Source organism: Kogia breviceps, chromosome 6, assembly GCF_026419965.1.
Source record: "Kogia breviceps isolate mKogBre1 chromosome 6, mKogBre1 haplotype 1, whole genome shotgun sequence".
Lineage (NCBI taxonomy): Eukaryota > Metazoa > Chordata > Mammalia > Artiodactyla > Physeteridae > Kogia > Kogia breviceps.
In genome coordinates, this window is record NC_081315.1 from 3,271,314 (window position 1) to 3,284,368 (window position 13,055).

Below are 13,055 nucleotides of genomic sequence, written 5' to 3' on the forward strand. Positions count from 1 at the left end.
TCTCTGCCTACTTCTCTCACTGCCCATGCACAATTTTAATTTAACATGAATTTCATAGTTGAATCATTTCATTGAGCTCATTTGGAAAGGGTTGCTTTTTGCTCATCATAAAGTCAGCTTTGTTTGCCTGCTGGAGAGCCTTGGTATTTTTTTGAAAAAACCTATGAAAGGTTTTTTGTTACCATTGTCTATAAAAGAAGGTAGTATTTTTAGTGTCGATATAGCATCATGGAAGAAGGAAATATGGATTAAAAATAGTTGTACACATTAATAGTACAATCTACTAATATTGTTAATACTCTTTCTGCTTTGGAATTATTTTTCCAAATCAGATTCTATACCAAGATATTTAGCGGCAGTGTGGGTTACTAAAAATTTAGTGTTAAAGCTGATTGATTTGATTTTATAGTTATATTTGTCCCATTTAAGTTGGGGGGTGTCATTTTATAATCATTTCTCTCTCCTATCCCCATATTTCCCCCTTTATGGAATACTTCACCCACCTCCCCTACATGACTCCGTCCCTTTTTAATCTGATTTTTTTTTAAATATGTAGGTTTAAAAAATTATTCAATATTAATTTTTTTTTTTTAGTGGTTTTAAACAATGTCTTACCTGGTCAACAGGTACTTTTATGAGGGAAAATTTAGTACTAGGGTGAAAAATTTAACTTGCTTACACTTGATGGATCAGGTACCAGTTTGCTAACATGTGACATGGTGGTATTAATTTTTCTAAATGAGTTCAGATGGGCAACAAGTGTCATAATTCTAAATATTGAATCCCATCTTTTCATGCAAATTGTGTTTTCATGTTATTTATATAATTATTATTTTGCCTAAGTACATGATTTTAACATAGGAAGACAAGAAAATTAGCCCTAAGTCACGTTTACTTATTCTGAGCAGAAATACTCCTTTTGGAAGAACCCTAGTAAGGTGGGAGCCGGGGTGAAAAGTTTGTTGAAAAGGTACATATGGTCCTACTTCACAGATGACCTAAACGGTTGCAGGTGCCTTTCAGGTGCACGTGGCTGAGGAACGTAAAGGACGTGATACATGTAGCCAGTGCTGTATGGTCGTTCTTAACCTAATTTAACATGATCTTCATTTTGGCAGATGTACTGTAGCATGTCTGATAATGTCATCTTTTCCTTTCCTCCTCTATGGCACTCATTTCATTTTGGCTCAAAGGAATGCACTAAATCTCAGGTATTGTAATTTGTGTGTGGTCTCCTAATACTAACCTCAGTTCATTTGTGAGTTTGCATTGTAACCAATGAGTTTATAATATTGATGTGTTTTGCTTGGTCTTGTTCTTTTGTATTTTGCCCTGATTTAGTAAAATCCCTTACCACTTTGAAACTATCAGTGGTTTGATTGATGTCACAGGCTGCTTTATTTGTGCAGACCTAGGCTAGGGATAAATTGCTCACTTTCTTTGAAGAACGAATAAAAGTGCAGACTACGTATTTTTAAGAATGAGTGGAGCACAGCTCTTAACTAATCTGCTTTGCGCATAAAGAAATGAAGAGAGAAAGACAGGCAGATAGACATCATGGATGTTTAACTGCTTTTTGTGTGAAAGTTTTATGGGAAATCCATTAGACATTTACATTTTAAAGGCTATAGGTGAAAGCTTTAGATTTCAGGAATCCCAGTGTGAGAGCATTTTGGGAGACCACTGGTGAAATTTTAGTCAGAATAAAGGCTTTGTCAAAAAGGAAATAAGAATTTACAATTCGCTTGCATTTTCTTATTTGCGCTTGATTTTTAACCAGATTTCATGCTTTTATTTCATTCTATATTTTAATTGAGGCCTATAATAATATCTTTGCTCATTTGTTTCATGCCAATATATGACTAATATACGGTTTCAGCATTACTCGTTTGAAATTTGGGGTCAGATTTGGGGTTGTCAGGGAATTTGGAGTCAGGGAAGAAAAACTCATTTATCTCTGGAAACTAATTGGTTAAGTAACTAGTGAAATGTTATGGTTGTGTTTTCTTATTGCCCAGGAAAAAGGTCATGAATAATTTAATTCACATTAGAGGAAGGCTGCTGTCGATGTAATATCTTTGGCTATTACAGTAACCTCGCCTGAAAACACGAAATATTTGTATAACTTTTCAAATTAAAATAAGGCCATTACTTTACATTCTGTACAACATAATGCATATTAAAATGTCACAGGTGACATGATTGCTGTATTTTAGAAGCGCTGCTAATTTTTCAGTGATGTGGTAAATCTAAACAATGTTGATAGTTTTTAAATTTGATAAGATTCTGATAACATTGTATAAAACTTTTAAAAATTGCACCAGTGTTTTGAGCTTTTGTCTAGTACATGTGTGCTTAAAACGTATATAACTTTAATGTTTTAAAAGGTGCGCCAGTATGTAATTAGTCCTCTTTTTCAGTGTGAGAAATTACAGGTTAGTCCAATTCCCACTGAGAAGTAGGGACTGAATTTACAATGTGCACTGGGTTATGATGTGTTCCTTATGTGCACTTTTAAAAATTAGACGTGTTGCCACAGTTTAAGACACAGATGATAATAATCTTCTTCAGAAACACGAATACTCACATAGTCCGTGTAGAGTGTTTTCAGGTCACTTTTTCCAGGCAAGTGTGTGAGGTTTGCAGAGAATAAGCGTCTTTAAATGCAGTGAGAAGGCAAGACTGGAGCTGGCTTTCATTGGCATTGTCTTACATTTTGATGAGTTGGGTTGAAGCCTTCGTGTGTTTAGGCACGAAGTTTCAGTCTTTGAGGGGGGGGAGAGGCAGGTGGCAGAGTCAGGTCGTGGACAAGGCTCCCGGCAGAGGCTGGGAAATTTGGGGTCATTTCTAGACTGACTTGGGGCTTCGGACAGGTTTACCTTGTCGACAGGCTCAGCATAGGGTGGGGGGGAAGCCTCTTTATTTTACCCCTAATTACAGGCCGCCTCTGCATTGATGGGTAATTTATTCTAGAAGTTTGGGTGGGTAGGGAAATGTGAGTTCCATAATAAGAATGTAGAGGAGAGGGAGAGGACTTAAAAGGGAAGAAGGGCCTTCTTACTTTCCCCTGGTTGCAGGGGTGGGGAAGCTGGCTCCTACCTGTTCTGTCATCTTTTTATTCCTTTTTTTAATTTTAATGGGAAAAGGAAAAAAAACAGCTCCACTCTCTTGCTCGTTTAGAAAGTGTGAAAATCGTACCAGAGATATTAGAGTGAAGACTAAGGAAAAGTTGTCCCGTCTAAACTGTGGAGGTGCTGTGTACTGACTGACGTTTCCTGCCTTTGCAGCCTGCCAGGGCTGATTGCATAATTAAAATGCTCTCTGCTCTTTGAGGTTCCAATTGACTTTCCACCTCCACTCGTACTTACCCCCCAAAGTGTGGCTTTCCTTTATACAAATTTGAATTAGGAGGATTCAAACACAATATAACATAAAACTTATTTATAAAGCTTCAGTCAATGCAAACTTTTGGAAGTAAGGAGAACCCATCAGTCATAGAAAAAGGTATTTCCCACACATTCTGTTAGTAATCCTTTTCTACAATGGGAATATACACTTCAGGGCACCGTTTAATCATTATCTGTTGAATTTTTCAGTAGGTCAGGCTTAAAGTTCTTGGGGCAGGTGTGCAAAAGAAATAAAAATACTGCATAAAAGTAAGTTAATATAATCTAAGTTGAATACAATGTAATATTACAAAAACATCATGGAATTAATTTTTTATTATAGTCAGCGATAATACAATATCTTTAACATAGCACCAATGTAATAAGATTGATTCTTATATGAGGTGTATGAAAATGAGTCCTATTTTTAATAAGGTTATTCTTCATAATAATCTAAGACAAGTACTATTTCTTCTAATGGTTATATAATCATTCCTAGGTTATATATGTCTTATATATCTCTGAATATAATCTATCACTTTTTTCTAAGTGATGGATTTGACTTAAGTTGGTTTCATCTTCAGTTAAGGACTTCTTAGTAGGTTAATTTCAAAAAAAAAATTTAAATATTGAAACATGAAAAAATTACAGTGTTTGTGTGATTTTTCACATTTATTGGACATTAGACTTTTTGACTTGAGCTGTTGTTCTTGCATTAGAAATAGGCAATATTTTCCCTCACGTTACGACTTTGTTTTGTCACTTATTCATTACTTTTTTACTGAGGTCTTCCTACTTTAATCCAATATATGCTACTTAACAGTAAGAGCATGTGTTGTGTATCAGTGACTTGTGTGTCTACTAAATTTCCTAGAATATTAAGATCTTAAGATTTTAACTTATAACCGTCAGTTCATATCCCACTTGACTACTTTATTCAATGATGATATTTAAAATCTGTTTAGATGCATATACAGAAATTATTCAAGTATGGGGAAATTTCTTAATTATTTGAATATTTTTATTCTTCATCTTTCATCAGGCATTTGTTTGCTTAATTAAATCTAAAGTCTTTTTATTCAGTATGGTCGTCAATCACTCTCTGTGAATTATAATAGGATGGAGTTTCAGAAAATTTGTGTATTATGTTGTGGTTTTTTTTTGTGCTACGCGGGACTCTCACTGCCGTGGCCTCTCCCGTTGCGGAGCACGGGCTCCGGACGCGCAGGCTCAGCGGCCACGGCTCACGGGCCCAGCCGCTCCGCGGCACGTGGGATCCTCCCGGACCGGGGCACGAACCCGCGTCCCCCGCATCGGCAGGCGGACCCTCAACCACTGCGCCACCGGGGAAGCCCTATTCTGTTTCTTGTATCATAGAGAGGAAAGCTCAGTATTTTCATTTATATGTTTTTGTTATTTTAATGAATATTATTGAGCGCCCACCTTGTTTCAGAGCTGTGCCAGACTCCATGGCTGTAAAGGTCTACAGGACAGACAGAATCTGCCCTCATTGACTTTATGGCCTCACGTGAAATACAGATAAATCGACGGCAGTTACGATAGAGGGAAATCCAGGTACTGTGGAGGCTCAAAAACCAGGCATCTTGAGGAATCAAGCATGGGTTCCTGAATGGCCTTACTGTCTTTGCTCAAAGGAAAATCTTCTTTAATCCAAGAAAGCCCAGTAGAAATGTGAAAAAGAAATGAATTGGGAAGTAAAGAATGGAAAGAGGGGATGTGTAGAGACTGTTGATAGGAGTGATAGCTACAAACCTGCCCTCCCCACATTTTAGTAGATACTGTTGTATGCGTGCCCCGAAGTTTTTATATTTGCATCAGAGAGTCTTTTAAAGAGAAGTGTCAAAAGTATCCTTTGCTTTTCATGCTTATTCTCAGCAGGTTTACTAGCCCCTCCTCACCTAGACCGTGTTGCATTTTAAAATCCTGCAGAAAGCTTCCTGCGGAAAGGTCTTTGAACAATAGGTGGACATAACAGCGTTGCATTCCTGGCAAAATGCAGCCTGTTAAAGCTGCTGCGGTGGTCTCTGTCTCCTTGCTTTGGGGGGACCGTTTCTCTTTCTTGCAGTTATAATCAGGTATTTATGTTCATTTAATTTATACAGATTGAGAAATTACACCATCGAGTCTGTTTAGAAATTGAAATGTAAATCAGGAAATAGTGTAAAACATGAAATGATTAATCTCATGCTATTAACAGCATGCATTGTAAATTCATGCAAGGCAGTTGAGAATAGTGTGCTGTTTACACACGTTTCAGCTTCTGTTAGAGGATGTCTATTTTTATATATGACATCATCGCTGCTGCAGAACTCCCGTGGCCCCTGGGATTTACTGTTCTTTCATTCCATTCTGAAAGAAAGCTTGTATTGATGTCATAATTGGACCCATCTTTTGGTTGCACTTGGAAATTGAAAGTAATCAGGGTGTTGTGTAGCATGTCATGCAATATTTCAAGCAGTTTATTTGTCAGAAAGATCACTGCCACTTTGTCCTGCCTCTAATTGTGAACACTGGTGGCTCTCTCTGTGCCTGTTCATGTTTTAAATATATTTGGCTAAAATTTAACTTTTAGTCTCAATAGTAACAATCCTTTCATCTTCAGCCATTTCGTTTCTTATGTGATTTTTCCTTTTCTTTTCTTTTTTCTTTTCTTTTTTTTTTTTTTTGCCATGAGATTTTGCAGTGCTACACGCTGATTTGAAAAATGTCTCTTTTCTTTGGAAAAATCTGCTTTGATATTCAGACCTATTTCCTACCAGTGCTGAACTGACCTTTTTTTACAATTAACTGATCCATTCTAAGTTGTCTATTTTCACTATTTGAAACATTGGGTGACTAGAAATGTTCTCTTTTGATTTTGAATCCTGTGTTAAAACATTATTAACTTTGAAATACCTTTCTATTAGCTAGAAGATATTGTTAACCAACCTCTGGAAGAAACTGTAGCATGTGATTCGGTGTATGGGTGTTAGGTTGACATCACTCATGAAAGGAAAATTTTAATGATTCATATTAAAATAATTTTTAAATGTCTACTAGATTTTGTACATATTTTTGTGTATAAATTTTCCTCCTTATCCTCTCAAAAAATTAGTCATTATATGTATCTCAGTAGGAAAGTTTATTTTCCCCCTTCTTTTACAGAAACTAATTAAGAACAAAGTACAGATTTAAAAAATAACAGTTTCATTGAGTTACAACTCACATGCCATACAGTTCACCGACTTAAAGTGCATTAATTCAACTCTTTTCTTTTATAAAAAACATATAACACTGAGACTTCCCTGGTCACGCAGTGGTTAAGAGTCTGCCTGCCAACGCAGAGGACACGGATTCAAGCCCTGGTCCGGGAAGATCCCACATGCCGTGGAGCAACTAAGCCCCGTGCGCCACAACTACTGAGCCTGTGCTCTAGAGCCCACGAGCCACAACTACTGAGCCCGCAAGCCACAACTACTGAAGCCTGCGCCTAGAGCCCATGCTCCGCAACAAGAGAAGCCACGGCGATGAGAAGCCCGCGCACCCCAGCGAAGAGTAGCCCCCTCTCACCGTAACTAGAGAAAGCCGTCACGGAGCAACGAAGACCTAATGCGCCCAAAAATAATAATAATAAATAAATAAATTTATTTTAAAAATATATGTACCATCTTAACCATTTTTAAGTATACAGTTCAGTAGTGTTAAGAATATCGGTAGTAATGACTGACTTAACATACCCAGTTCACAGGTGTACCTCACAGCCTTTGTGAAAGTTTAAATTACACATAGGCTGAAAATCAACTTTAAGATATTTAGGAAAAAATTATAGAAGCTACTGGAAAACAATAAAAGGCTTACTGAACAGTTGTATTAGAGCAATTTCTTATGAACTTAGTATGGGGTCAGTAGCCTTTTGTTTTTTCCTGTGTCTTCCTTTTTCACTTTCAAGTGGAGTATTGGTGGTGGTTGGATGCGATGCAGAGTTTAGAACTGCTATAGCCTAGAGTAGAGACGATGTGACCACAGAGTGGGCCGGATTTGAGAAACGAATCGCTAATTGGAGTAAATGGCGGAGGAATTCCGAAGGGAAAGGTTTGAAGATGATAAAGGAAGTATTCAGGCTGTCTTGACTTCTACTCAGATGTCTGTGAGGATAGCAGTGAGTTTTGGTACAATCCGGAAGGCATTTAGGAGTGTTAGAAAACAAGGTTAAAATCTCAAAGTAAGTTGTAGCGTTTCCCTCTCACTAATTATTCGTGTACATCTACTTTCCGTCCACTTCTTTATACAAAATTTTAAACCAAACCTTCAAAAACCTGTTTGAATCATCAGGAATTTCGGAATACTCAGGAACGTTTTCAAGAAAAAGATCATTTTGCCATTTGTTACTCTGAAATATGCACGACCCGACCAAGTGTGGTGAAGAGAGTATTTGGGCCTCGGCCAGAGTCTGGATGCCCTCCCTGCCCTTGACAGTAATGGGCGTTCATAACAAGCACTGCAGTCTTTTTATTCCTCCTCAGCACGAAAGGTTGCCTAACTTTTGGTACTAACTTTAGTTAGATGGGGAGGGTGTGAGCAGCTAGCCTTCCTGCGAGTGGATGTGTTGTTAGAAGGTTCAGCAGAGGTAGCATCTTACAGGGTTTTAGCTTAAAGGAATCTAAGGACAGCTGACAACTGGGTTTTTAAAAAGAGCCAAGAGACTGATCGTTTTCTGGTTCATCTCAGAACAGCAGCTGCCAAACTTGTCCATCCCAGGACTTCTTTACACTCTTAAAACTTTTTGAGAGGGGCTTCCCTGGCGGCTCAGTGGTTAAGAATCCGCCTGCCAGTGCTGGGGACACCGATTTGGTCCCTGGTCCGGGAGGATCCCACGTGCTGCGGAGCAACAAAGCCTGTGCGCCACAACTACTGAGCCTGTGCTCCGGAGACCGTGCTCCGTAACTAGAGAAGCCACGGCGATGAGAAGCCCGCGCACCGCAACGAAGAGTAGCCCCCGCTCGCCGCAACTAGAGAAAGCCCACACGCTGCAACGAAGACCTAACGCAGCCGAAAGTTAATAAGTAAATACTTATTAAGGAAAAACAACTTCTTGAGGGCTCCAGCAACTTTTGTTTATATGAATTATCTACATCATTACTTGGCATATTAAAAATTGAGGGGCTTCCCTGGTGGCGCAGCGGTTGAGAGTCCGCCTGCCGATGCGGGGAACCCGGGTTCGCGCCCCGGTCCGGGAGGATCCCACGTGCGGCGGAGCGGCTGGGCCCGTGAGCCGTGGCCACTGAACCTGCGCGTCCGGAGCCTGTGCTCCGCAACGGGAGAGGCCACAACAGTGAGAGGCCCGCGTACCGCAACAAAAAAAAAAAAAAAAAAAAAAAAATTGGGGTATGACTGCTTCTGAAGAAGGGATTTATTAGCTTTAGGAAATGCACACTGTTAACTGGATGGTGGGGAAGGTTTTGTTTTAGCTTTCTTTTTTTGCGGTACGCGGGCCTCACTGTTGTGGCCTCTCCCGTTGCGGAGCACAGGCTCCGGACGCGCAGGCGCAGCGGCCACGGCTCACGGGCCCAGCCACTCCGCGGCACGTGGGATCCTCCCGGACCGGGGTGCGAACCCGCGTCCCCTGCATCGGCAGGCGGACTCTCAACCGCTGCGCCACCGGGGAAGCCCGGTGGTGGTGTTTTATACTTCTACAAATATGTTTAATGTTTGGCCTAGTAGAAGACAGCTGGATTCTCATATCTGCTTCTGTATTCAGTCTTTTGTGATGTGCTTTTCTGGCTGAAGTATATAAAGTATGGCCTCACACAGATAGGTAGTTGGAAAAGGGAGGAAAGTTTTAACGGCTTCTTCAAATAATCTTCCTGATACACTACACCAAAATTTGACAAACGGTAGTCTTAAAGTTGCCGTTGCAATGACGAACATAACACTTTGTCAGTTAGCTTTAGAAAAATCTTTTTTATTAAAACCCATTCGTCTTACTTACACACTGAATGGATCTTTCTATTCGTGTGTGATTGTATAACATCATGCGTTGGTCATTGAATTTAGGTCTTCCAAATTTTGGCATGTTACACAATATAAAAAAAAAAATCACATTTGTTAGTATCACTACCAGCCTCCTGTCAAAAGGCCTTAATTATTGGGAAGCTGTCAAGCTTATGGGATTGGACATGTTTTCCTAATGTCTCATTTTTATTTGAAAGCTAAAATTTTATCCTTGGGAAAGTGCTATCAGCTATTTTCCTTGAAGTGACAGGCTCAGTTTGTCCATTTTTTGTTCTTTTGCACGGAAATAGCTTTCCATGAGAAAACCAAGTGTGGGACCCTTCTGAGAGCAGGGCCTGTAGACGGCTGAGCTCGCCCGCCTCTGAGGCTGCCCCGGCCTTGTTTCCTGTGTGATTCTTCCCGTTACTTCCTCTTCCTTTTTGCTGCTTAATCTCCTCATACAAGGAGAAAATGGAAAGCCCGCAAGCTAACTTGGGACGGAATCAGAAGAATTTTTAAATGTTTTATATTAAATAATGGGTTTAAATATATTAATTAATTGGTTGGGATGGTCACTAGCAGTCCTTTTCGTAGTTACTGTAGTAATCTTTAATGGTACATATTTTTACTTAATTTATTTAGCATTTCTCACTTAGAGAGTGTTTCTCTTCAGGAATTTTATCTTTGGAGCCCCTTTCCCCTCCAGAAAGTTCTCTGCCTCCTCTTCCCTATAAAGATAATTATGAGCCATTATGTGGAATTATAAAATATTTAAGTTTTTTACGCAAACATTTGTGGGGTATGAAAGTATGACCTAGTCATAACTGTAAAGAGTCTGTTAGACAACCTTTAAAACTGAGTTTTTGGTCTTACGCCAATACCGATAAGACTAGTTTTTGGTGTCCTCACCCACTCCCATACCCTCAAAAAAGACCCTCACCAGGAGTAATTTCAGCAGCCTCCTGTGCGTGATTAATACTTTAGAGTCAGGTTAATCTAACGTATGACCAATTGTTTCAGTTTGACAGTGCGAAATAAATAAACAGTACCTAGCAATGCATTTAAAGCTTCTCTAACCTTCTTTCTATTTTTCTCGAATTATATCTTTGTTATCCTCTAGTTTGAGTATCTTTCTTTCTTCTTTTACTGGCTCCCTTCTTCCTTTTTGGTCTAAATAAATATGCTGCCTTCACTCTTTCCACTTGTCCTGCTTATGTTAAGACACCAGTGGTTGGCTTCCTTTGTCATCGCAGCGTGTGGTTTACTTCCCACGACCGTGCTCTGGGGTTCGGTGCGCTTCAGTAATCAGCTACTGCAGCAGAATATCTGAAAGGGCAACGCTGCCTTGGGGAAGGGACTGGAAGTTTTCCTGCTCCCAACTTTGAGATGGCAAGTTTGCCCTGGTAAGAGCTGAAATGTCCACTTGTACATGCTGTGAGGTCAGTGGTCACTGTAGATTCCTGCATCCCTTCTCGCTTAGAGAAATTCCCCGTTTAGGTGACTGTCTCACTTTCTTCCCTACTGCATTTTTATCTTTCTTGTAAATACCATGCTTTCCAGTAGTGTGTGTGATATTTTTTTAAATTTATTTTTTATTGAAGTATAGTTGAATTACAGTGTTGTATTAATTACTGCTGTACAGCAAAGTGATTCAGTTATATGTATGTATATATATTCTCTTTCATATTCTTTTCCATCATGGTTTATCACAGGATGCTGAATATAGTTCCCTGTGCTATGCAGTAGGACTTTGGCGTTACCTATTCTATATATATTAGTTTGCATCTGCTAACTCCAAACTCCTAATCCATCCCTCCCCCACCCTCCTCCCCCCTTGGCAACCACCAATCTGTTCTCTGTGTCCCTGATTCTGTTTCTGTTTCGTAGATAGGTTCATTTGTGGCATATTTTAGATTCCACATATAAGAGATATCGTATGGTATTTGTCTTTCTCTGTCTGACTTAATTCACTTAGTGTGATAATCTCTGGTTGCATCCATGTTGCTGCAAATGGCATTATTTCGTTCTTTTTTTATGGCTGAGTGTATAATACTAATATCTTATTAGTTTTGGTTTTTGTTTTTAAAAAGTCCACTGAATTGAATGGTATGTTGTAAAATTTTGGCCCAACAGATACTTTTTTTTTTTTTTTTTTGCCTTCACCTCCTTGAAAAAGCATTACCTATAAAATACAAGCCATCCAGAAAACTAGGTTTGGTTATACACTTGCTCCAAGGCAGCCTTTTAGTGACCATTTCATGCGACGCACAGGACATTTTGCGTATGTCCACCACACTATTGAACTAACCAGGATGATTTCTGAAGGTCGTACCTGATTTCTTGTGTCCTGCCCCGTCCCACTTTGTCTTGGGGGTTACGTGTAGAATGAATGAGTGTGTACTACTTCTTCTGTTCAGGGCTTCACTGTAGATTTATGGTTCTGGGTTACTACAGTGAACTGCTACTTTATGGCACAATCCGGAGGTGTCGTCTTCCATGAGTGTGGTTCATCTGGCCAGTTGTGAGCAATTCTAACTATTATAGTCGTCTGATACATACAGTTAAACATTCTAGTCTTGTCCTTTAAAAATACCAGCGTGGTAGTAATTGAAAATTTCAAAGTGCAACTAAAATATGAGTAGGGTAAAATACTCTGTTTGCCTTTTTAGAGCTTTTTAGGAGAGGGAGAAATTAGATGTGTGGTTTGGGCTTTGTTTGTTTATTCATTTATTTATGAGAAGGAAGATTGAATCTTGTCATCTTAAACTCTTGGTCATGGTGGCAGGCTGGCTTCTTTTTCAAGGGAACATTTAAAAAATTTCTGTGGCATGTAAAATATTTTCTATATTGAGACAGTCTCTTCTATATTTAATTATTTTCCAGGCAAATTTACTTGGAAGCATTTCCTGTCTGGAGTGTATTTAATTACATCAGACGGGCAGTCACAATTCTATTCCTGGTGGTGAAGTCCACTGATGAATGCTGCTGCTTATAAATACTGTTATTTTCATTTAGAGTGAAGATTATTGAACCATTATGAACATTTATACATACTGATGTTTATTTGAAAACCTGAGATTTAAAAAATGAAAATATGTTTGTTAAAATCAAATTCCTGAAGAGGAGTCTTTGGAAGCAGACAGTCTTTCGTATGCCTTTGTACACCTTTTGCACAGTGTGTGTGCTCTTACGGTAGGCCCTCCGCAGTGTCCTGATTACATGCTGGTGTCGATCAAACTCCCAGAATGAGCATTAGCTAACATTTCTAGGAGAGGCATCATAGATCCACCTGCATTAACGCATCTATACAACATTAATTAATGGGCTGCCCAAGCCTTGAGTGCAGCTGAATTTTTAGAATATCTTGGAAGGAATAAAATCAACCCTTACTGAATGTTTATGATGTATACCAGTTGTCAGGGAGCTTTTTCATGTATTTCGTCAGTCAGACTTTTCTGCAGCGTTGAATGTTTGGTGATGGCATCTCCACTGTTAGGAGATAAGCGTCATAAGGTCAAAGGTGTCAAGTAATGTGTTCGATGTTCATGCTCACAGAATCAAATAAAGACCTAGACCTTCTCTGTCCCTGATACAGAACATTATTTATTTTTAAAAATGAAATTAGGGCTTCCCTGGTGGCGCAGTGATTGAGAGTCCGCCTGCCGATGCGGGGGACGC

At 39.2% G+C, this 13,055-nt stretch overlaps 1 protein-coding gene across 6 annotated transcripts in view; it reads left to right on the forward strand.

Annotated features, from left to right (window-relative positions):
- The window catches only part of RAPGEF2 (Rap guanine nucleotide exchange factor 2), a 249,132-nt gene that overhangs the window by 133,923 nt on the left and 102,154 nt on the right, over positions 1 to 13,055 (forward strand). For 5 of the 6 annotated variants that reach the window (XM_059066801.2, XM_067035439.1, XM_067035441.1 and 2 more), the window contains one exon: positions 1,194 to 1,211. The exons of the other annotated variant lie outside the window; for it this stretch is intronic. In XM_059066801.2, coding sequence (XP_058922784.1) covers positions 1,194 to 1,211 — 18 coding nt within the window. The remainder of the gene's footprint in view (positions 1 to 1,193; positions 1,212 to 13,055) is intronic. 6 annotated transcript variants of the gene reach the window in all.